Raw genomic sequence first — 25,173 nt, forward strand, 5'->3', positions numbered from 1 at the left:
CGGCGGGGAGCAAACGCCGACATGACGAAGGGGCCGGGGAGGCGCTGGGGTCTTGCCTTAATTCATCAGCTGTCCTTAGGCTGAGCGCAGTCGCTTTTGTTATTTGGGTACGGATTCAACAACCGAGTGTCCAGTTCTACCTGTAGGCAGCTTTGCGTTAATTAAAAAAAAAAATAAAGGCAGAAATAAGAAGTGATTCTTAGCAGCCTCTTTGAGCGAGCACGCTGCACGTCGCTGCCTTGGCGGCACCTCTCCAGCCCACGGCACCTCTCTCCTCATCTGACCCCTGAGCACTCGAGTCCTGGAGTGATCTCGACAAGCCGGTGATGGGGCTATTTTGGATTAGGAGGAGGAGGGGTGAATTCCAGTTTTGTGGAGTGCTGCCGCCTCTGCCAGGGTTGGCTTTGTTCAGAGCAAGGGTGCTCCAGCTTGCGTGCTTCTGGTGGTCTTGGCCAGGCCAGCGTGACCAGGGCACTTCCACTAACAGGAGGGTCCCAGGACAAAGCCTTCCACTTGTTCCTCCTAGCCTTGGGTAAATAAGTCTCTGAAGTTTGGCACGTGCTTTCCCTCTTTGGTCAAGAAGGTGCCAGGAGTTCGAGGAGATGAATTTGGGCAGCTGCAGGAGTTGCTGTCTGTGGTGGCTGCCTCTGGCCGGGCTCCCCCGGCAGACCCTGTGGTGACGTTGGGGACTGATGGCAGCGTCTAGGTCTTCTCGGAAAGAAAAGAAAGCATCTTTTTTGGAAAGGTAGGGAAAGATGGAGAGAGAGGGCTGTCATCGATGGTTAGCAGCAACCCCTTATCTAGATCAGCTTGGCTGAAAGCCGTGTAATCGGGACGCATCCCTGAATGAGCCCCTGGAGCAGAACGAGGCAACATCTCATCCGATGCTGCGGATGATCCGTCGGTGTGAGAGGGGAAAAAATACTGAAGATTTTGCCGGGAGCTAATTGAATTTCAAAGGGGTATGAATCAGAGTAAGCCCCCAGTGAGAGATGAGATCACTGACAGAGAAAGAGCGGAGCTGGAAAGTGCAACTAAAATCTTTCTCAGACAGGAAAGGAGGCCACGGTCCCTCGAGTGGGAAGGTGGCCTGAGCCGCCAGTCTCTGGTGTGGCCCCGGTTCCTCAGCTGGGAGCAGGCAGCGCTCGCAAAGCCCGCACGTTGTTTGGGCTGTGAGGGGCACGCAGGCACCCCCGTGGGAATGGGGACGGGCTTGAATGCTGCTGTGGGCTGGTGCGAGCTCCTAAGTGTGCGTGTGGTATCTGCTCTCTCTGCTGACACCAAATTGCCGAAATCAGCTGTCGTGTTCTCCCCTGCCTGAGAACCTCCGACGACGTCTCCATCCTTTTGGCCTCTCTGTGTTCTCTTACTACCCCCAGCCCAAAGCTAACGGGAGAGGCAGGCTGCGAAAGGGCTTCTCACATGTTCAAGGGTTTTATTCCCAACGTGGTAAATACTTTAAAATGTTTTGCCCGCAAAGACGGCAGCATGTGTTTCCCTTTAAAATGATGCTTAATAAGAATATTTTTCAAAGAATTAAAATACCAATGAAAGCAGGAGGGCGTAAGCCAAACGCTAAGAAAAAACCCTTGAGGATAGAATGAGTTGGTGAGCAGTTGGGTCTTGAACTCTGTGGGAATTGGACGAAATCTGTGAAGTCTTCCCGGATATCCCGCCATAACTTGGAGCCCTAAAAATAGCACAAGACTCGAATGGCCCAGATGACCTCGAAGCTGCTTTGCGAGAGCCTTGCAGCGTAGCCAGAGTAGGTGAACACCCTGCAGCACATTTGGGCTTCAGAAACCTCTGCGGCGGGGATTGCTAATTGATCGCTGGCCTTCATTAGCACCGGGCTGTGATGGATGGGGCTGAGTTTGCTTCTGCAGCGAGCAAACAGCGGTGGAGGACAGTGGCCTCCTTTCAAAAGCTGAAGCGAGTCTAAAGGGCCCAATTAACTCGGTCCGGGGGGGGCTGTTTCACCGACGACCACAGCCCTCGCTACCGACAACCACAGCCCTCACTGCCGCCAGCTGTGCTGGCTGTGAGCCCGCTCCCTGATTTATTTATCCCTGGGCTCCGCACGGGCCCCGGCGCTGACCCACGGTGCTCCGAGACTCAGCGGAGGAGATGGGAGCGCACGCAGAAAGGTGCTTAGAGAGGAGCTCTGGCTGGGAACAAAGCAGGCAGTTTCCTTTCACCACAGACGAGCCTTATCTCAGGAGATTGCGTTTGTCTCTCATGGTGCCTCTGGTGTCGTAACCGCGCTCTTCCTGCAGACAGGGGGTTGAGCAAAAATCCCACAGCGGGAGCCTGGCCTCGGATTGCGGCTGTGACTCAGGAGGCCCGGCCCGTGGGGGAAGTGCTGGGACCAGGGAGCTTGGGGCTGAGTTTGTTTACTTACTTATTTTCTTTACATATATATATATTTATATTTCCGAGTTTAGTTTTTGTTTTCATTTTTATTTTGGACCTGACAGAGGAGGGGAGCTGCGGGGCTAGTTGTCCTGGCATGTTGCTGATTAGGACAGCTCAGTGCCTTTTGGGGTCCCCAGCCAGACCCCCCGCTCTTGTGCGTGGCAGACACGTGAGCATCCTGGAGGTGCCCAAGCACTTCTTAGGTCTATGACCCTCTGGGGTCGTGCTGAGGGACAGGCCTGGGCTCCGTCTTGCCTGGATCCGCTGAGGGCTGTGGAGATTTCTCCCAGCAGTCACGAACAGATGTTGTTCCTAGCAAAGATCTTCTCTAGGACATGGTCTCCTTGGCCAGACAGAAGGTTGGTTTCTCCAGCTCACGGGAAACGGTTTTACGGTGTGTCTTCAAAAATATAACCACAGGAATCAACTGTTTGGCAGTTGTTGTTTTAAAAGGGTTTCAACATGGATAGCAGAGAGGCTGCTTAACTAGTCCACCGTGCCCCAAAGTAGGCAGCCCATGTTTTATGGTCCTGGCACAAACGTGGCTGAGACGTTTGCCTTTTCTCTTCTCCCCCTCCTGCAAACCCAGTGCTGCTGCTTGTGTGAGATTAACGGTGGGCCGCAGGTAGGTCTGGCTGGTTCGGGCTGAGTTCACAGCAACGCTTCACCGTGATACACTCAAGGCACTGGAGGAATTTTGCAGTTATCCCATCCCTACTGGCCAGAGGAGACTGCTTCTCCTCTTCTGTAAACCCCATCCTGCCTCTGCCACTGTTGCTGAATAGTCAGGTTGTCAAGGAGTTTGGACTGGTGTGCATGTGTGTATAAATATATATATATATAAATATATATTTTTAGCTCGCGCTTTCCTGTGATGTTAAATGTTCCTGAAGCTGGGCAGGAAGGAGCTGGTGATAAGAAAAGAAAAGGCTGGAGTAAATCCTGCGAGCAGAGATAACGCTGTGCAGGGAGTGGGGGTGAGCCAGCACTGGAAGTTCAAGGCAGCTGGGCGCGATGTGCCCGAGGCAGCTTTTGGTGTGGCTCGGAGCACCGTGCTATTAGACACGAGGCCGTCGTGTTCACAGCTGTATGACATCATCAGTATTATTTTGCTTTAAAAATATATATATTTTTTTAAATCTTAGTCAATTTAAAGGATTTCCTCTTACACCTGCCCTGAGTCATAGGGCTCCTCCTTGTCAGGCGCCCCACCTATTCTTGTGCCATTTAACCACGAACAGTGTTCACAGAGCTTGGGGACGAGCAGTGCGATGAAGGTGCCCCGTGTTATCCCAGCACTGTGGTTTATTGCAGCGCTCCCAAGCTGATCTTCAGGCGCCCACACCGTTTCCGTACGGAAAATGGGCAAAACCAGGAGGCCGCGCTGCGCTGGTTTCTGACTGTGGAGCAGAAGAAATGAAGCAGCACGAAAGGTCACACCAGATTGCTTAGCGAGGAGCTGTTTGCTGCTGGGAGGAAGTTGAGGAATTTTGGCCCAGCGCGAGCCGAAATTCCTCCTGGGTTGTGTGGGAGCCTTTTGGCCCGGGGGAGGCCGCCCCGCTCGCAGATCCGCTGAGGCCTCGCTTTGACTTGTCTTTGTAAGGACTTTTCTTTGTAACACTTTGCATCGTATGAGCTGTCACGCGTGCCCCAAACTGGCGGTGGCTTGGAAGAACAGAAATGAGAGGAATCGTGTGGAAGAGCCCCTCTGCTGTCCCATGGCCTCCTCCCGGCCAGGCCTCACATGGGCAGCGCCCGGAGGGAGGACGTAACCTCACCAGGGGCTTGGGGCTCTGCTGCGGGGGATCTTGGACCCACGCTGTCCCACAGCTGTGCCCATACACCTGGGTCTGCAATGTGCCGCGTTTCATGACAGGGCTTTTGTCGCGGCTGCTGCCAAAGTCACGGATTCCTTCCGTACGTTTTAACAGCAGAATAATCCGTGACTGTGGACGCTTCGTTGTCTGCATCTCGGCATGCATGCAGCTGGGTGAACCGTTAACCAAATTAACCGAGAGCTGTTAAATTACAGTCAGAGGAGATGGGAAAGAGCTTGGTGCTGCTCCCAATCTGACACCCTCTTGGTGAAATCCTCTCACGGGGATGTTGTCCTGGGCTGGAAGAGAGATGAACACGGTCTTTTAATGGGATTCTTTCTTTTCCTCGTGCTCAAGGTCAGAGTTTCTACCCTGTTAGACTGCATATTAGTAAACAGGAGGTACCAGGCAGTTGTTAAAAGTAACAGGGCTCTTGACTTGAAGCCCGTTCTTCTCTGTCCAAGGAATGGATGCCCCGAGAGGTCCCACCCTGTGCCCACAGCCCCGGTCAGTGCGGCAGGAGATGGGACTTGGGCCGGGCTCTCCTCCAGGCCGTGCTAGTGCTTGCTGCGCAGAGATGGTCGGTCACTGGGGAAGAAAAGGAGGACATGGTTTTCATTAAAATTAGACCTTCTCCCTCCTCCACAACCCTTTGAAAAATGCAGCAGAAATGCCTGGTTTGTCTCAGTCCACGTCCCATGGCTGTTTGCGCCAAGACTCCTTCTCCGTCAGCTGTGCCGGGGCCAGATGGGCCTTGAGCTCGGGGAAGGCTGTCGGAGGATGCTGTCGCTGAACTTCGCCGTCATCGCCGCAGAGGGGGTGGGTGTAGGTCTGGCTTCAGCCTCTGCTTGCTGCTGAACAACCTCTGTGCAGCTCCTGCCGTATTTGCGTGTCCCACAGGGAGCACAAGCAGGATCCCATTGGGAACAAGCCCCTGACCAGCTCCTGTAACACAAGGAGCAGTGGATGGGTGGTTTTGTAACCGTGCTGGGAGAGGTGGGGGCACACACCGTGCCATTCCCTCCTTCATACGTGCGCGCTGTCTGTTGGTCAAGTCTTCCTTCATAAATGAACCGGTTGATGTTCCTGATGTATTGGCGCAAGATTGTTCCCTGAGCGAAGGTGGCAGTGGGGTGAACCGCTCCTGAGGGAGGTCATCCGTGTAGGTGAGAGCCCTGGAGAATCATCAGGTGGGCTCGCAAGGCTTATTTGCAGAGCAGCGCCGTGCTGGGGCTCGCTGCGAGGCTCCGAGCGCTTCATCCTGGGCACGGAGCCTGGCCGCAGCCTTGCAGGTCGGGGACGGCTCATTGTCTAAAACGTGCCGTGGTTGGGCGACACAACTGAAGATGGTTTTTCTGTTAGCTCTTGAAGTGTATCTAGCATTAAAAACTGCGTCAGTTCTTTCCCATTAGTAAATCTCTGAGGCCTGTGGGGCACAGATAGAACCGCATCTGCCCGCTGGGTCCTCCACTGCTGCTCTTCGCTTTGGTTATGAATTGGTTTTGGCTTCCAGCTGTTGTCATGACATGGAAAAGAAGGAGACGGCTGGTTGTCTATTAATAACCATTTTGAAGCAATAGCTCTAAAAAACTTTCCCTCGGAGATCTCATTTCATAGTTTATCTTTTTCATTTATTTACTGCTTCATTTCATTTATTTACTGCTTCATATTATGCAAAATGAACGTCCTGAATGCGTTCGGTAATTAAACGTGCAAGATGCTATTTTAGAAACATGCCGAAATCCATACAAAAAGCCTTCTAAGAATAACAGAGCAAAGAGAGAGAACAGTTCTTGCGGAGTTACCAAAAAAAGACTCTCCCTACGTGAGAACTGACAGCTCCCTGAAGAGAGCTGCGTCTCGCTGCCTCAAATAACTGCTATCATATCGCATCCCCCAAGTCATGCTTTCTGAGCGATTTCAGATTTAGGATGCAAGCACTCCCGTTAGTATTAGCAAGCAGGAACTCCCTGAGTCCTCTATTTATAGAAAAGCTAATTTTTCCGTATATTTTTGGGTGCGTAGACTCTGCTAGCATAGTTTTCTTTTTGCTAAAATCAGTGGCACGCTTCTGTTAGATCCAGGGAGCAGAATTAAGGCAATGTACAAAGAGCCTTTGAAAAATCAGCCCCAAGAACATTTTTTTTTGTGTGTGTCCTCAAAGCCATCTCTGTGTAGGTGGCTGGCTTGGGGTCAGCTGTCTGGATTTGAGTGACTTCCAGTTAAATTCCTCTGTAATACCGGGTCTTTTGGGGGCATCGTTGCCCACCTAGCTGCATGGAGCTGCTGGCGAGCACTTCACCTTCTTCACTCGTGCACATCAGGCAGCTCTGCACGAGCACACGCAATTTTGCAGCTGGCGCCCTCGGAGCCTGCCTGCCTGTCGGTGTGCCTCGTGCCTCCGTGAGCCCAGAGGCTGACGTTCGTTTTCCCTTTTTCTTGTCTGAGTCCCTTTTTCCTTACCCCTCTTTCCAAGTAAGGCCATGCCTTACTGGGAGCAGCGCAGCCCTTTGGAAGAGCCCAGTGGGAGTTGCCACTAATCCTGCCAGCTGCTTACAGTGCAGGTGTTCTCCCAGAACACCTGGCTCCCAAAAAAAACATTCCCAGAAGCTTCCTGGAAGCATTTAACAGTCAAAGAGAGTTGACACCTCAAGGTAAATAGTCTGAGAATCTGAAATCCTGAATATGGTCACTGCGTCTTATCTGTCTTATCGCTGAAGGATTAGGAAGTGTTAAGGGCACCTTTACTGCCACCATGGTGCTGGGCTTGCACTGGTGTTTGCAAGAGGATTAAAGCAACTGGGAGGGTTTGAGTCCTTGTCGTGGGGGTACCCGCTCCTCTCTGTGTCCCATGGGGTGCCCCAGCCTGCTCCAGGGCTGAGCTGGCCTTGGGGGCCAGCATCCATCCCCCTGTGCGGGGTACCTAAGGACATCTGCTCTGTGGTGGCAGAAAAGGCCTCTTAGCCCTTCCTGGGGGTGTGCTAGTTCAAGTTTGGGCTAAAAGACAAATATTTAAGTCTTGTCTCTAAGCAGACACTTTACACCTCTCCCACCACCATAGAAAGTGCAAAGGGCGTCTCAGCTGAGTGCACGATATCTCCTAATGCACAGTGAAAGCCTGGGGTGGGCGAATCCTTATCTGGAAGTGGCTGGAGCATCATCTCGAGGAATTCCAGCCATCCCCTTCTGCCCTGACCGCATTTTGCTCTGCTGTGGTGCCTCCAGCTACCTGCGCTCCCCGTGAGCGTGTCTGGCTTCAATGGTACTGGGGTGGCTGCTGGGCTAGCGCAGAAACCAGCTCCTGAATTTGGAGGGGACACTTGTGAGCTGGGGCTGAGCACGTGTGTGTGTTCAAGCATGCCCAGGCTGATGAATCAGCATCCCCCACGTGTAACCATGTCACACTTGCTGTTTGCAGCCCCAGGACCTTGCTGGATGCTCCCTAAGCCCTGTGCCCTGCCCAGGCTCCTCCATGCCTCTGTCCTCCTTCGTGCCAGCCGGCAGAACCCTGCTTACCAGGCTCTTGCTGCTGCCCTGTCAGTAGGTATTGCTAAATCTTGCCTATGTGAATCTTCAGTCCAGCTCTGCGCAGGTTTTGCAGTGGCACCGCTCTGTCCGGGTTCGTGCCAGATGCCGCGGATCTGGTCCCCCAAGGATTTTTGGCAGGAGGCGTTCACGGCGCTGGCCAGGGAGGGACAGCTCGCCCAGGAGGATGCTGCGAAGATAAAGCAGAGCTGTGTGTGAGATCGGCGAACAAGCCAAATCCTTCTCAGAAGCGGCATTTAAAGAAAAAATCCTTTGTGGAAAGCAGTCCATCAGCTGTTCACAAAAGCCAAGCCGCTTAGAAAGGGCCTGAACAGGCACTGTTCAGAAAATACCGTCGTAAAACGTTGGGTCGCTGCTGCTTTATGACACGGAGCAGGTTTCATGCTGGTTTGTGGTTCCCAGCTCGTGGAGAACAGGAGAGTGTTTTCTTTGATCTCTCTCAAACTGTTGAATTTTAAGAGAAAAACTTGAAAATGGCTTAGTGCAGAGCTCAGTCCCTTTCCTTTCCCCCAAGTCTCAGCGCTCACCTCTTCCCCCAGCCACGTCAGAACAGCCCCAGCTTTCTGTCTCCGTCCTCCCCTCTGCATATCTCAGCTCCGCACCGGGCTCTGGCTCCCATCTTTCAAACGCCAACTTTTGTGCCTTTTTGTGGTGGGTTTCTTTGGTATTGGGGACTTCAGTATTTTATTTAATGTAAGTCATATAAAAAGCTATGCCTGCTTGGAGAGGAAGCGCTGTTTTTGCTGCCTAGAAGGGCTGAAATTGTTCTCGTGTGATTAAATGTGGGCACGTACCTCCCAGCAGCTAAATACTGAGATATTTTAATGAAGGGTTCTGAAGGCTGGGCTAGGAGGAAATAAAGCTGCTCCAGGACAGCTGAAGCTCAGCACGAGTCAGCCAGGCAGTTAATGAGTAAATCCATTGCTTCAATGACAATAAATGATTACAGGCAGAAGATCTAAAAGGGGCAGGTTGTTGACCTGGAGAAATTCAAGGGCAAGTCAGAAGCTCTCTGGCTTTCCGGGGCTTCCTCACCTTCCACATCCTTGTCTGCAGGGACTGCGGGGCTGCGGCCCGAGGCGCGATGTGCTCCCCCTGGGCTGCTCTGCGCTGGGGCTGAGTGGGTTTGGGAGGAATTGAGGCCTCGTGTGCCCCGCAGAGAGGGATTTATCGCTGCCGAGCTGCACCTGCTCGCCCGCCGCATCCGATACTTCCAGGAAACCTCCGGCGGCATCGCGGCCGCGCTGGTAACGCTATCCACAGGCGTGCTCCGCGGGGGATTTAGCGGCGGTTAGGAAGAGACGGATTGTTTTGGTTCTGCCTGGTGCTATTTTTGAAAGCCGGTGCCAAAGGTAATAAATCTGTCCTGCGGAAAAGGAGAGCGTCGTGCGCTGTGTAAACTGCTGCCGCGCGCTGCGGGGCTGGGCGCAGAGCAGCGCCGAGTCCCCGGCCAGCACGGCCTGCTCGTGCCTTTTGTCTGAGAACCAAAAAAGGGCCTCTGGCTGTTTGTCAGCACGTAGCGGCTGGTGTTACAACAGATTGTTGTAATAAAAATACAAGGAAGATGTAGTTTGTTTATTAGATGTTGCTGTGTGGCCTTGCGGCACCTTGGAGGAGTGTAAGTGAGACCTCACCAAAGAAACTCGGGATGCGGCTGGGATGTGGCTGGTCCCAGTTTGCTGTCTGTTTTTCACGTGTGTCCCCCAGGGCTGGAAAACTGCGATCGGTGCCTTGAGAGAGGGAACGAGGAGCTGGGAGAGCTCGCCGTCGTGTGCTGCTCCTGCAGGAGAACGGACGGGCAGAGGACGCGCTGCCCCAAGAGCAGCGGGGTTTCTCTTGCCTCCCAGTCCTCGGTTTTATCCTTCAAAGTCTTGGCACTGTCGCAATGGGCAGTAATCAGAATTACATTTCCGTGGCATTTTGGTGCTCGACAAAGCTGCCCAGTGCCCAGATAGGCAGAGGGAAGAGTGGGGGGGAGATGGAGGAACTGCCCTCACCTCCATCTTCCCCTGCTGGCTCCGGGACTGGCTCCGTCCTTCCAGGCGCTGGGGCAGCTGCGAGTGATGGTCCCTGGAGAAACTGGCTCCAAAACCACTGCTGGCAGGGAGATGTCACTATGAAATACCCCTGTCAGAGTGTCCTGGCTGAAGATTCACTGTGTGAAATGAAGGGGGGGTTGAGTTGTACCCGGTGGTTTTTCAGAGACGGTGAGAGCCTGAGATCTGCTTGCCTGGAGGCAAGTGCGTGCATCAGAGCTGGTTTGCACCTCCCTCCCCTATGGAGAAGGGAAAAGAAATTGCCTAAGAGTCTGGGAGCATAGAGGTTTTTATTCATCCGCCTGATAATAGGAGCTAAATAAAAGCTCTGGAAAAAAAAACAACCATTGCTCTTGCAATATTGGTGGGGCAGAACTGTACTGGAACTAAACACGGAATGAAAAGTCTGGCTTTTTTGCCAGCTCTATTTTTGGAGTTACTGCTCCATCTTTGTAGCTTTGTGAGTTTTCTCAGCGCATGCACTTGGAGCAAGCGATCTGCCTTTATTTTTTCCGGCAGGCTGTCATATACTGCGAGATAAGGGTGTTGGATGGAGAGGCAGGGGACTCAGCAGATTTGACGAGAAATCCCTCTGAATACCAGGATGCGGGTCCCGTTCCAGGGGGCGGTTCACTGCGGTCACAGACTCCTGAATGTTTTCTGTGCTCCGACTAGAGATGGGCCTAGCCCGTAAGAACTGGAAAGAAGAGGGTGTGAGATGCTGGCTGCCTGCTTTGTGTCCCAAAATTGCAGTCCCAGCTGGAAGGAAGTTCAGCCTAGCATCGCGCAGTAGTGTTCACGCCGGTCTGGGGCATGGAGCAGGGAATGGGGTTTGGCTCTGCGAGCAGGAGTGGGGTAGAAGTACCTGAGCTGGGCTTTGGCTGAGCTGTGGCTGAACCAGCGAGGATGCAGAGGTTCTGGCTCTTTCTTGCAAAATGCTGCAGTGAAAGATAAGTTAGCGTGCTGGTCCTGGTCGTGGATATTGAGCCCTGCTGCTCCCCGGTGCGTTTCTCAGTGCCCAGCGTGGCTGTGGGCGTGTGGACGTGCACAGACCCACATCTGCAGCCACTTGCAGCGCGCTGACACCAGCGACATCTCCTTGCAGCTCCAGAGGGCTCCTCTGGGCCGTGAGCCGCCTTGTTCCCCGACCCTGCCGCTCCTGCTCCCAGGACCGCTTGTGCCAGAGCGCGCAGCCGGCAGCACGAGGCCTTCTTTTGGCTCTTGGTTTCCCGTTACAGAGCACTGAGCCCCAGGCTTGGCTTTGAGTCGAGTTTCAGTGTTTGCACAGAAAATGCCTTTCACCAGGCACTGGTGTGGCTGCATCGTGACTCAGAGGACTTCTGAGAGCCAGAGGGATGCGAGGAGTTCGGACTCAAGGATGTTTAGTTAGGGACATTTCTTTCCAGCATCGAACTGGAAAGCAAGAAGGACCCCACAGAAACCCTGTGGAATTTACAGACTATAAACTCGGAGCTGGCTGTCTTTGCAAGAAGATAAATGGAGAGGATAGGGCTGTGCCTCATGTTTCTAATTTCGTGTTTGGGGTTGCTGCCGTTCATTGAAAGCATTTCCCCCTAAGTGTGAGAACAGAAACATGAATGCTGCTCTTTGGAAGTGCCAAAAAAAAAAGTGTGCTGTTGGAAAGCATCTTGCCTTCGTGGATCTCCCAGCAATTTAGAAGTGCTGCGAGTAAAACTCCGCGGTGCTTCTGTGAAAGGGATATTTCCTCTGGGCTGAGGGATGCGCCGAGTGTGTGTTTCAGACCTGACCGGTGGTTTTCAGTACGGTGCATTAAAGGCAGCTGAAGGAATTTTACACTGTGGCTTCTTTAACTATCGGGTGGTTTCTGTCACTTCAGGCTGGGTACTGCAAAATCAGTCATCACATTCAGTGGCTGAGAAACAAACGTTCCTGACACTGGGGTTGGTCTTGTCTTACTTGGCAGTCGTCCTCCCACTGGGTGCTGCTGATGTGATTCTTCGGAGGTTTCGGAGGTTTCAGACCTCTGTTCGAGGTAGATGCTACGAATATGAAAAGATTGCCCCTTCGCGTTGAGTGTAACCACCAGTTTGTGGAGGAAAGTAAGGAACAGAGAACGTCAAGACTATTTCCAGAGGCACGGAGCACGTGCATCAGGCATCTGCCGCAGGCGCAGAGGTCCGGTAGCTCGTCAGGCAGACCCCGGGGACCTGATGGAGTTAGGACCTGAGCAGTTCGGACACGTAACCCCAGTCCTGCAGGACAACAGGACGCTGTTCTGCTTGCTTTTGCAATACTGCCTTGTTTTGTCAGTGCTTTGTTTTGTGTTTTGCTTTGTAAAGGCGGGTTAGCCCTTTCGCACCGCCTGCTCTGAGCCACGGGCGGTTCCCGGTGCCTCCCAGCTCTCCCAGTGCCTCCCAGCTCTCCCAGTGCCTGAGGCCAGAACACCTGCAGGTACACTGGAGCCGCAGTGGATTTTGTCCAGTTGAAGGCTGTGCCAGCTTCCAGCAGGAGCAGCGGTTTATTCCCTGGAGAATAAAGCTGGAGGAGGATTTCTGGCGGAGGGAAGGTGTAACTGCACCGGCTGGTGCTCAGCCCTGCTCCCGTGCCAAGGGGCGGATGTGAACCTGTGGGAACAGGGCCTGCAGAGAAAGCAGGAAAAAAAAAATCCCGAGCTGAAGCCTCTTTCACTAACAAATAACAGCTCTGCTGGGAGGGTAAGGGGGCAGAAAATGCCGCTCCTTCCAAAAAGCTTTGTCTCCTGTGCCTTGATAACATGCAGGCAGCAGAGGGGAATACGAGGCAGCGTTTAGGTCTGGTTTCCTTCGGGTTCCAGCAGCTTGAAATGTCTTTTTCCCCTTGCTTGGGCTCACAAGGCTTTTGGCAGCCGGGAGCTGCGCTGGGTTTTGATTTCTTTGCTCTGGCTTGCACCGGTCCTCACAAATCCCACGCTCCTGCCCCTTTGCAGCCGGAGATCAGCCTCCGACCTGCGACACCCCCGCCGTGCTCCAGGACCGAGTTCAGTCCCCGAGCGTCCCCCTCGGGCACCCCTCGCCCACAGCCAGGTGTGAGGGTGGGTGCCGGCAGCAACCCCTGGGGAGCGGAGCAGAGGCTGTCCTGGTGTCAGAGCAGTGTCTGGCAGGAACCTGAGGAAGCTTTCGCCCGCTCATCCCGCTGATGTCGAGACAGAGCCGGGGCCAGCCTGCAGGGCTGCGCCGTCCCCTCGCTCCGGGCCCCGACAGCGCTCGGACCCGCTCGTCTGCGTGGCTGTAGCAAGGCGTGTGCTTCATGGGTGACTTGGTAGCTTTAAATGCCTCTTCCCTGCCTCGTTCCTTCCCCTTAAAAAGCCTAGTTACCGGCAGGGCTGTTCTGGGGGCCTGTTACGATTAATACTCGCCCTCTGACTCCGCGACGTGTGCGGCTGGGGCAGGGCCGAGGTGCAGGCGGCTTTCTGGTGCCCCTGCGCTGAGGCAGGCAGGCAGCCATCCTTCTCCTTCCCTGCAGACGTGTCCCGGGTAATCCTTGGGGGATATATGCTCATACAGTACCAGCCTTGTAGGAGGAGGGACTACTGCGCCGTAAATCTCTGCTTTTCGAGCACCGAACTCCCTGTTGGGTTGGTTTTGATGTTAGGAATTTTCTCTGATAAGAGAACTTTATTTGCCTTTAAATATCACTTTGTGACAGGATGATGGAGCGGGGATTCTTGGAGCAAGCCCGTGCCAGCCGGGGAAGGGAAGTTCTGCTGGGGCTTTTGTTTTTCTCTAGCGCTGACATTTTAGCTCTTTAAAGAGTACGTTTATTTTATTCTTGGCAAGGGTACATGCACACACGTCGGTGTCCAGACGAATGGGAGCAGCCCGGCGGTGGAGCTGTGCTGGAGCCAAGTGGGTCTCCTGCCCTCCTGTACCTGTGGCGCCTGGGGGAGAGGAGCAATTATGGGGCTTTTTTGCAACCAACTTCAAAATGTAGGTTGCGTGGGTGCAGCAGAGCTGTCAAGCGTAGAGCCTTAAAAAAATAATAATTTAATTTTGTGGTATTACGTGCAAGGTGCACACGGGGTGTTCCGGGCTCCGGGCAGATGTTAACGGTTCGGGGTGTCGCTTGGTACCCCAAGGGCAGCCTGAGGCTTTGTAGCACTTAGCAGCTTTTTGTGATCACCTTGCAGAGCTTGTTGGTGGGGTCAGGCCAGCACGAGTTCCCTGGGCAGGACGTGGCCACAGGTTTCTGGTGCCACCTGCTCGGTCGAGGCTAAGTCTGAGGAGCCGCCCAGCACAGCCTCCCGAGCGGGGCCTGTAGCCACAAAGTCTGAGTTTTGTTTGCATTTGGACTCGTGGGAGCTGAGCTCCGTAATCTGTCTCTCCCCAGCAGCCGCATCGTATCACCATCCTTTTAGATACGGGGGATTTTGCTCCACGAGCTGCCTGTGAGCAGCAGGCTCTGCAGAGCGGCAGCTCCTTTACTTTATTCAGCTGGGAGCCCCCAAGCTCCCCCTGGTTTTCACGAAGCTTTGAGCAGCCAACTAACTCTGTGCTCCTCTCTTTCAGCTCTTCCACGTGGCATATGTCCTGATCAAATTTGCAAATTCTCCTCGTCCTGACCTCTGGGTGCTGGAGCGATCTACTGACTTCGGCCTTACCTACGAGCCCTGGCAGTATTTTGCCTGTAAGTATGGCAGCGTTAGGAGAGAGCTGCAGCATAGTGCCAGGTAGTGAGGCCGAAAGGAAGAAAGGCTCTTTGGGCTTGCTCTTTGTGCAAACACTGGGCTGGTTTGGAGCTGTTTCTGTGTCACTGCCGTGATGTGGTACATGTCTCCGGCCCAATAAGGCTGCAAGAGTTGAGTTTCAGATCGTAGCGGCTGGGTGAGGTTGTGGTGCTCCTCAGGGCAGGAGAACTGTTTTGCTCTGTGGGGCTAAATGTATTTTTTAAGGTATTGCCGCTGGTGCTCACCCAGATCTCTGTGGATGGCAAAGCTGGCACCAGTGTCAGTGGTTGGGCATTGCTGGTCTAGCTGTGGAACCTCAGATTTCTTACCATCTTCTCTCTCTGTCTGTCTGCCCTTTACCGTGCGCAGAGTAGCATATTTCAGCTCTCCAGAAACAAACCTGCAGCTCACTTCCAGGTGGCTAAAGGAACCCAAAAGTCTGGGGGCAGAAAGCAGCCCCCTTCCCCTTACTGGTTACCGGAGAGGGGATCCAGCCTGGGCAGGGTGGGGAGCCGCTGTCCTGCTGCTGGCCGGGTGGGATCAGAGGAGGCACTTGGACAAGGAGGCTCCAGAAATCCCGTCTGTGCGTTTGAATTCCCTCCTCCCGAGTTCTCTGATTAAAACCTGATCTCTTTAGGAGCAGCTGGTTCTCTGGCAATTTGTCCCATGGGGTCTATGGGGTAGCCAGATCTGAGGAACGCGTTAACCACCGTCCCCCGCCCCGAAGCAGCAGCAGCAGTAATTGGGAGAAGATGAGAGTTAAGATCTACGACCAGAGCTTAAAACCTGTCACGGAGGGACCTCGGAGCACTCAGAGGCCTTGCCCTGGGCCGCCCCTCAGGGCTCATATTTCTGAGTTACCTGTCAGCCCGTGCTTTAGCTCTGCTGGCCTTTTCTTGTGCAGGAAAGAGCTGCAGGCGTTTTGTGTGCTGCGTTGCCTTAGTATGGCAGCTCCCCTCCAGCACTCAGATTTTCCCCTCTGCTGTGTGCTAGGGGGGAGTCGCTGCTGTCAAGTTGCTTGTTTTGTTTTTTTTTTTTTCTTCTGTAAGGAGAATTTCCCTTCCAGCTGCAGTGCCTCTCTTGGGGCCCATTACAGTTCTGTTATTGTATGGTCTGGGGCAGAGCTCTTGCCCTACATACTTGTCCCCGCTTGTAGTGGCAACGCTGCAGCATCTGGAGCTCTCTTCCCTCCTGCAACATCAAGCCCTGTCCACGCCACCCCCCCCCTTGAGAAGAAGCGAGATGTAACGACACAGCCCAGTGGAAAATTCCCGTGGAAATAAAGAGGTTGCTGGTCCGAAACGTGCCGGGTGCGCTAGCACGACAAGTCCTTTGCGGAGGTTTATTTTTGGCTTGGGGAATTCTGTAGGTGGTCTAACAAAAACACTGTGCGGTTCGCTAGGGTGGTTAAAAGCAGCTGGCAGGGCTGTAAGCGCTCTCCAGAGACGCCAGCCAGCCTTGCCGGGGGTGACACCGTCCCTGGTGGGAGGCGTTCGCTTCCCCAGGCTGTCCCGGGCAGGGCATTGAAGTGCTTTTGGGCTCAGCTCTGCAGGAGGAGGGCAGAAATGACATTGTGGAAAGCATCTGTTAGGGCAGCAGCTGATGGGGTCTGGGGGAGCGGGGCCGGAGGGAGCATGGCAACGCGGATCCTCCGTGCTTCGTGGCGGGGAGGCGCCGCGCGTTCCTTGGCCACCAAAGAAGTGGGAGCAGCCGGATGAGCTTCGTGGTGGTGTTTATCCACATGAAGGGTTCCCCACGCAGCGTTTCAAATGGGGACGGGACATGAAAGACGCCCGGTCCCAGCTGGCCGTGGGGGCTGCGGAGCCTTGCCTGCCCCAGCTCAGCCCGCCGGGCAGGGCCAGCCCCTTTCGTCGCGCTTTGCTGGGCAGTGCCACCGTGGAGGGGAGGGCAGACAAAGCACAGAGCCAGGCTGTCGTCATCTCCACCCAGGGCTGACCTTCCCCAGGCTGCTCTTTCCTTAAAACATGGGTTGACTAAAACTGTCTCAGCTCGGAGACAGAAAGTCCTGCCCAAGGGCATCAGTACAGCCGGTGACAGAGCCAGAGTGCCCGGCTGCTGCCTCACGCAGCCATGGAGATTTGAGCTAGCTGGAAAAGATTTTTGTTTTTCCTGAGGAGCCGCTCTTGCTGAGCGTCCTGTCTCCGTGCTCAGCCGTGGCAGTGCTCTGGAGATCAATCACCGCACGCCAGCAGTGACAGGTTCCTCGCCTGAGGCTTCAGGATAAGCTGCCTTTACAGAAGCACCTGGTGAAGCAAAGCTCGGGAGCGAGACACCAGAGCTAAAATACTTCCACACCGTCTTCCTGGGGATGCAGCTCAGCTCCTGCCATTTCCACAGCAGCGTTTAACGGAGCAGGACCACGTGGCTGGAGACCAGGCGTAGGTGGCCATGAGGCGAAGGGCAGGCTGAAGCCGCCTGTGCTCACCGATCCCACACCTCCTGCTGCCTTCACCCAGCAGTGCAGCACGCGGGGCAGGGGGCATGCCAGCTGGAGGCACGTTGCAGCAGATTTGGGAGGGTTACTCCCATGGATTAGGCTGGTGTTTCTCATCAGCTCCCCGCGTGAGCTGCCAGCAGCGCTGGCAGGTCGTGTTGGCTGCCTCGTATTCCCTCTCCTCCCCGTGGAGACGGCGTCCGAGCGCTGCAGCGACGTGCGCTTCGGCAGGCGGTGCTGAGCGCTCCTGGCACGGGTGGAATGGAGGTGGGAAGGAGCAGCACCCAGGCTCTTCCCTGGGAGAGCAGCCCCATGGGGCTCCCCACCCTGCAGAATCAGGTCCTTCACTGCCCCAGCACGGTCGCAGTGGGTTTGCGGGCTCTGCAAGGTGCGGGGCTTGCAGGAATGGCTGTGCGGGGAAGCCAGGGCGTCCCTGCAGCTGGACGGAGACTCGTGGCATGCAGCCTCGTGGCATGCAGCATCACGTCCAGCTCCCGGGAGCCCAGCAGGGTCCCCAGAGCAGGTTGCAGGGCCAGCAGACTGCCCAGTGGTGCCTGTCCCTGGCTTTAGCCAGCCATGCATTGCCACGTAGTGGCAGGAGCCCTGGGTTGCTGTCCCCCGGGGGCAGTTCTCAGCAGCTTCAGCATTTCTGTTTTGTAGACTTGGTGAATCAGGTGCAGAGCTCTAGCAGCAAACAGCCCTTCAGTTCAGCAGAAGCAGTGTAGCAAATTCCCCATCAGCAAATGAAGACAACAAATTCAGACTAGGGTTAGAGCTCAAACTGTGAGCTTAATGCCAAAATTACAGGGCAAGTTTTTTGTAGGTGGTCGCAGTCGGTGCAATGTCCATTTCCTACCTTCCATCTGTGAGTTAATTCACTGCACCGAGGTGATTTGGAGGAATTTCTGATGGTGCCTGTTACTCTCACAGTGACTCCCTGCTTTCTCAGCAGTGGAGCACAAGTGTGTTAGCAACAAGAGAGTTGATGCAAAGCAATCTTTACCCAGTAAGTGCTTAACAAAGAGCATAGACCCTTCTCTCCTGTTGGCCAGTGCGGAGAAATCAGTACAGCGCTTTGAATTGTTCCTTTCCCCTTACTGCCTTCATCTCTGGTTGATACAGCTTCCAAGAGGGACTGCATTGAGAAGTTTGGACTGCACACCGTGGATCGTATCACCAAGGACGACCACGCTATCTGCACTACTGAATATTCCCGGATCGTGCCTTTAGAAAATGGGGAGGTGAGCCATTGCACATGTCCATCCCCTGGGGCTCCCAGGGTTTCTGTGGCTGTAAAAAATGCTGGTGAGGTGACTGGCCACTGAAATAGATGGAAGAGTCTCGTAGGAGACGTTGGGCAATTCTTCCTTGTATGGATGAAGAAAGTCCTCTGTCCTCCCAGCGTACAAACCCTGGTAGAACACAGAGGACATTGGGTTGTGGCTGTGCCACCAGGCTGATGAAGCAGTGTTCCTGTTGACTGTTTCCTTTTGTGCCTCTATTTACATGGAAAAATAGCCATGGGGTGCAGCAGTCCGGAGGGACCTGACTGCCTCCGGTTGCAGTTGTGCTCAGGGCGTGAGTCCTAGGAGCTCTTCAGCCCTTCCCCTGCTCCTGCCCACAGCCCAGCTACCCAGAGGAGTGGCAGCAAAGTGTGCATAACCCATGAATATTTCTATTTACAGAGAAATGTAAGTCAGCAGGAGGCTTTTGAGGAGGACAGCAAAGAAGAAGAGAAAATAGAAAGAGCCTGATAATAAAAACTTGCATATTGGGTAGTGCTTAAGTTAAAATCTGAACTCCTCTATAAGGGCAGGTAACAAGATGAAGTAGGCGGAGCAGGGCAGGTGCGTGCATTGGACAGGAGACTTTAGAATTGCTCATCCTCCAAGGGATGCTGCAGCCTTGGTATGAACAGTGACTGGGCACGAAGGACAGAGCCGTGCTATGTTTCATGCTAAAACTTTGCTTAGGGAATAGACGTTCAGGGCTGGGTTTTTTGGCAGTTGTTTAATTGTGTAAAAGGGCAACAGATTTCTAGTTTGTTTTCTCAGTGACTAAAAGTGCTCATATCAAATGGTTCCTGCTTGGCTTTTGGATGCCACTTACACTGCTCAGTGTTAAGACAAATAAGACCAGCAGGGAACTGATTCAGTTGTCCTGAAAAAGGATAAAGCTTGGGTTCTGCTGAGGGAGAGATTATTTTCCTCCCATATCAGAGGATGATGCTGATATGTTTTCCTTCCTTGTGTTCTCAGATTGTTGTGTCTCTCGTAAACGGGCGCCCGGGAGCCATGAACTTCTCCTACTCTCCTCTCCTGCGGAATTTCACAAAAGCCACCAACATCAGACTGCGCTTCCTGCAGACAAACACTCTGCTTGGCCACCTGATGGGCAAAGCATTAAGGGACCCTACGGTGACCAGGAGGGTAAGGCAGACCTTGATACTTCTTGCCCATGAGGTGGAAGTGTTTGAGGGGTATTCCAGGGGTATGGGTGCCACCTCTAGGGAAGAGACATCCCGGGATGTTGCCCATGGGAATTTCCTCTCTCTGCACTTGGGCTCCCCAAGCAGAAGGTGTCTGCAGCGGGTGCCACCGCTGCTGTGTTTAGAGCTAGGGACTGGTTGGGAAGAGCTGTTCTTAGCACCAACAGCATGAAACTGGGAAACACTTCCTGGTGTCCCACAGAGCTTTCTGGCTGTGCTGGGACACCCAGCTTGTAGCTCATGGGCTCTGTTAGCGGTGGTAGGTCTTACCATAGGCAGATGTTGCAGCCTATGAGGTCAGGCTTGCTGGTGTAAGGAAAATGTTCCAACGCGTTATTTTACTGGTTAAAGTCCTGCTGAATCCTGAGTTGTGAAGCTTATTCGTAAGATACTAATGCCCAATTTCTCTTGTGCTCTCCAGTATTACTACAGCATCAAAGATATCAGCATTGGAGGGCGCTGTGTCTGCCATGGCCATGCAGATGTCTGTGATGCCAAAGACCCTAATGACCCTTACAGGTATGTTTTTCAAAGTACCAGTTCTGTGTAAAGGCATTTTAATCATTGTGCTCCGAATGAAATACAGGAGTGTGAGTTGAGTCCCGTCCTGAGCTCGTAATTGTGCTGGTGTTGTTGCTCTTGGCTCTGCCCTGGGAACAAACTAGAAACTAGTTCAGCAAAAGCAGCAAAAATGAAAGGTGTTTTACCCATCTGTCTTTTGGACAGATGAGCTCCCTGTACACAACTTTGCCATCCCCATGGGGGCAGAGTGCTGGAGTGGGAAGGTGGGTGCGCAAAGCTGATATTGTTGAATAAGGAGGTTTCTTATCAAAGCCCAGGGCTGTGTTCTGAACCCGTTCTTAGAAGACTCTTACTTCCCACATGCTTCTTAAGAAATGGGGCAATGCTCTCACACGTGGATGGCCTCCCAAGAAAGTAGAGACTGCTGTTCGGTTATACTCATAGAACCGTAGATAAGTTATGTATGTAGCTAAACAAATACTCTTTGCAAAAGAACAAGAGCATGCAAAACCGTTATGTTTTGGCTCATAGGACTCTTCCCATCCGCCTCAGCAATTTGAAATGCCAAAGAGCTTCTTCAAACCATGAAAGCATTGCGTCTTAGCCATCTGTTTGCATCCTGAATGTTGCCTTTATGAAGGGGATGGGTAGATTCAGCTGGACGAGGGAAGCTTATATTACTTTCTCATAAGGATCATGTAGAGCTTTTGGATCTTCTAAAATAAAATTCCAGTGAGTCCCAGCCAAGATTAAAAGCTGCTAAGCGTTAAAACAAAGATGTATTGAAAAGCAAGTCTGCGTCAGTGTGCTTAACTCCCTGACAAAGGGAAGTTCATAAATATTTGAGTGCATGGTTCCTTGTTTTAGACTTTGGTGTTGCTGGATGCACTGTGCACCCATGTACCAGAGCAGAGTGATTTTTTAACATGGAAATGCCTTGACATTGATGGCTCAGGGATTTCCAGGAAGGAAGGGAAAACTGAGGGAGGAGAAATACGTTGGGATCATTGTTTGATGCCACTTCTGCTGATGACTTGCTCTGCCTCCCGGAATTCATCTCCTCCGCTCACATTTGAATGCGTTTGGCATCTTCCCTCTAGGCCCCAAGCTGTTTTCTAAAGCCGCAGCACTTGTTAGCGAGCAGCTGTTGCGTTTCACCCAGAGCAGATCGCACTTGCCTAGAGGAGAAGCCATCTCCTCCTTGGGTGCTTTGCACAGCCAGCACAGAACATCTGTGAGGCCCTTTGGGATCCATCAGGACAAAAAAGCTGGGTAAATAGAAGAACTTCTCATGGCGTTACTGTACCCTGTTGGCAAGCCCAGAGAAGTCAGTGGAAATACGATACCGGGGGCAGCATTTTGGTTGAGAAAACAAGTAATCGGTGAAGCCCTGCTATTTTCTCCAAGGCTTCAGCAGCAGCTGTGTGCAGCCTTCCCACTGAGGCAGGCACTGCCGGGCAGTCATCCCACGGATCCAGCAGAGCGATACCTGCCCCAACCCTGCGCAACCAGAGGCATCGCGGAGGCAGCTGGGGCCTGGCACACGCCGTCCCTTCGTGTCATCGGCCTCAGCTGTCAGGACGGTGTCATTCGTCCAGAACTCGGTGCAACCCTGAGTGGGAGGCGCGGAGTGTCTCGCCGCGCACGTCCTGCCCCCTCAGACGCTGACATGCCACAGCGAAAGGGCAAGGAAATGCAAACAGAGGGAGGCAAGGAATGTGATTTGGCCCGGCCCTGTTAAAAATCCCAGTTATGTCTCAGCCTGTCTGGGAGGTCTCTGCCTCTCGTTTTAACTTCCCGCTTCAGCACATGCCCGCTTTTTGTTCCCGTTGCCCAGAAAGGCAGGATGAGCACTTTGATAGAAGTGAGGTGAGCTAGAAATGTTGGCAGGGATTTTAGGACATGATGGAGCATGTTCGTGAGCTGACTTCCTGGCCATAAATGATGATGTTTATCCAGCTTAGGAAAGTTTTTCTGAAGTGCCAAGTTACGGAGGCTGCACTTCCAGACGCGGTGTGTTGGCAGCACATCTGGTGTGAGTGTGTGTGTGTGCAAGGCCCTGTGCTGTGAGGGCAGATACAGCCCCCTTAAGGGTCTGTTGCACTTTTTACACCCATCCCTATTTGCACTACGGTCAAACGGGCTGAATTTAGCATTGGGAAGTAAAGTTCTCCTGGGTAAAGGTGAGCACCAGCAGGATCAGACACAGACCTTGCTCCTGGCACACACCGTGAACAGTGAGATAAGCATCAGCAAGGACTCGGCGTGTTGCAAACGGAGGGCCCAGGCAGGAGCCGTGTGTTGACACGCAGCTGCTGTGGATGTGAGCTCGGGAGGACCCTGCGAGCGCTCTGCTTCTGCCTGATAAGAGCTCCTGTTTCTGTGCCTTCATTGCTCCGTCACAGCTGTACGAGCAAGAGGAGAGACAATCAGAGAGAGGAGCTGCTGATTCTGTGCCTGATGCTGAAGATAACCGGCAAGATGGTATTTAAAGACAGAGGCCTGGCTGGTCAGAAAGCAGATCTGTGGGAGGAAGTCGGGAATGTTTTCCCCTGCTGGATCCCGAATGCTAGCTTGCTCTTTCCAGTTCTGGAAAGGAAAACACCCTGTGTGGTGGCACCTTTGTGCAGTCAGTGAGTCCTTTCGCAGGTGGCTCCCTCTCTCTCATATAATTGGAAGCAGTTAGAGAAAGGGGCACTTTTTCCTGATCCTAGTGTGATGTTCTGGCCCAATCCAGATACCGCAGCACTTGTGTGCCACTCTCAGCTGTGACACAGACACTCGCTGCAGACTGTTTACACGCTGTTGTTGAGCATCAGTTCCAGTGGGAAGGTTGTGGTTTTATGTTTACGGCTGGATGGCCAGGAAATACGTGTGCTATGTGAACGCAGCCGCTCCCTCTTCTTCCTTGTATATATTCAATCAATGAAACATGTAAATATTGTAGCTTGTGAACGTTTGTCCATAATTCATTAGCAGCATGGACTCGACACAAGGTGCAGTAAAGCTGCCGTGATAGATGAGCTCTCTGAGAGGTCACTGCTAACTCTGTAGAGCAAAGTAAATAAATAGCTCCTTCTTCATCTGAAACATGCTTCTTACTCATTGAGGGCCATCTTTTCGCCTTCTGGGAACTGAACCAATGCTTTTCAAACATCTCAGATGTTAAAGAGCTGGGATGTGTGGCTGGAGCCGTGTCCTCCAGCCAGGGACATTAATACTGTTCAGCAGGTTTATAAGTTCCCTGACTCAGTGACCATCTTTTTCGACACGTATATATTGTGGGGTTAGTCTCCAGCTGCTGCCATGGAAAAAAAGCATCAGAAGATTTTGTTTTCTTGGAGGCATTGGGCAGTGGTCAGCCAGGTGAGAGAGGTCTGTGGGTGGTTTTGTTACAGAGACATGGCCAATGTTTGCCTTTCTCTGGGTCTCGCTCTTGGATCTCCAAAACATGGGAAGAACACAGTTTGCAGTGGGTGTTTCAGGGCTCATTTCTGCCACATAGACTCCAGCCAGCCCCTAAGGGACGTGGTTTCGTGCCTGGACTCTCCTGGCCATGGCTCAGTCCAAGAACGTGGGTAACGACAGGGCATGAGTGCACAGAGAGCCAACTGCAGCTGAGCATTTCATGGCATCTGCAAGGAGAGGGCTGCCCGTGGAGCTGGGAGCAGAGGTGGGACCTGCCTCATCCTCTCCGGCTGAAGTGAACTCCCAAACTTTCTCCCAGACTTTCATGTCATTCCATATTTCATTAAAATGAGTTTGCTTGTCCCCTGCTGCTGCCTCTGACTAGCTATTCACTGTACACACGCTTGCAGGTCCCACATCTTAAAAATACGTGTAGGTGGAAAACACAACACTCCCAACAACTCACTGCAGCCATCAGAGTGTGTCTGCACCTCTGTATTTCATCCAGAATCACTACTCCATTTGTGCCTGACGTTTTTTAAAAAATAGATTTATTTTTAAACACCGCTTTTGAATGGAAAAGCAGTGGAGGAGGGAGAGATGGGAGTGGCAGGCCAGCCCTGAGGGGAAATGAGTAATTGCACAGATAAAAGCTGGAACATGCTGTATTATCCATAAGTCTAATACAACAGAAAGCATTTGTTTTGGATGGGGATCGCCTTCTGCTAAGTGGAAGTTTTGGAGATGATGTCACTGCTGTTAATGAATCAGTGCCGTGGTCGAGCGGGGATGAGATCCGTCGGTCAACCGTCGAGATTTCTTGCCCGGCGCCTTGGGAGCCGCCTGTTTACCCAGCACAGCCCTGCCCGCGCTGGCTGGGGAAGCAGGAGGTGCATTGCGCAGGAAGCGTGGGCTGGCGTCTGCTAAAAGACTTCATTCACCTTTCCCAGCTTTCCTCTCTGCAAGCACAGGTACACCTGGAGGAGCGGATGGGGCACGCGTGGCCCCATCCCTCTCTGACTCTGGGCTCATTTATTCCTTCCACACCGGCCCTGCAGGGTGCAGGGACATCTCCGCACCCCCGCACCACGCGGCTCCCTCTCAAGAATTTGCTTCAGCTCAGGTTTCTGAAGCCCACTACCCCCTCCAGCCAGTTCACATTTTATTGTCTGTAGAGCTGACTAGGCAGTGGCACACTGATTTTTTTCTATTCCTTGTCTTCCTGTAAAGAAAAGAGAAGCGATAGGGGAGGAGGAGAAGAAAGGCAGGCAGTGGCACTGGAATAACAAAGTTTGGTGTTTGGCTCAGAAAAAAAAAAAAAAGAAACTCAGAAGTAAGAAAAATGCCTTAGAAGCCTTTTATCCAAAATATTTGGATTACCAAAACGTTGCTCATTGGTGTATCTGACTGGTGACAGCTACGCACAGCGGGGCTCTGCGGCGGGTCCCCGTCCCGCACGCCCCCGTCGGTGCGCCGGGCTCGGCTGACCCTCGTTCCTCTCCCCCCGCAGGCTGCAGTGCGACTGCCAGCACAACACCTGCGGCGGGTCCTGCGATCGCTGCTGCCCGGGCTTCAACCAGTTCCCGTGGAAGCCTGCCACTGCCGACAGCGCAAACGAATGCCAGCGTAAGTTGGAGTCGGGTTTTTCCTCCCTTTTCCCAGCTGTTTGCAGAGCACAGGTTGGCCCGCGCTTCCCCGGCCCCTTGACGTTGCAGCGCAGCGAAGTCTTTCACCGAAGCAGTGCGGTTTGTGTAGTGCTGGGCGAAGCGTAGATCAGCAGCGCTGCTGAGAGGACAGTTTAC

At 53.2% G+C, this 25,173-nt stretch overlaps 1 protein-coding gene across 4 annotated transcripts in view; it reads left to right on the top strand.

The window, feature by feature from the left end:
• Positions 1-25,173, top strand: part of LAMA5 (laminin subunit alpha 5) — a 91,236-nt gene that overhangs the window by 24,616 nt on the left and 41,447 nt on the right. For all 4 annotated transcript variants that reach the window (XM_080558032.1, XM_080558033.1, XM_080558034.1 and 1 more), the window contains exons 3-7: positions 14,341-14,458; positions 18,076-18,194; positions 19,212-19,382; positions 19,863-19,960; positions 24,882-24,997. In XM_080558032.1, the coding sequence (XP_080414158.1) occupies positions 14,341-14,458; positions 18,076-18,194; positions 19,212-19,382; positions 19,863-19,960; positions 24,882-24,997 (622 nt within the window). The remainder of the gene's footprint in view (positions 1-14,340; positions 14,459-18,075; positions 18,195-19,211; positions 19,383-19,862; positions 19,961-24,881; positions 24,998-25,173) is intronic.

The sequence above is a fragment of the Anser brachyrhynchus genome, assembly GCF_964034855.1.
Source record: "Anser brachyrhynchus genome assembly, chromosome: 16".
In the NCBI taxonomy this organism is placed as follows: domain Eukaryota; kingdom Metazoa; phylum Chordata; class Aves; order Anseriformes; family Anatidae; genus Anser; species Anser brachyrhynchus.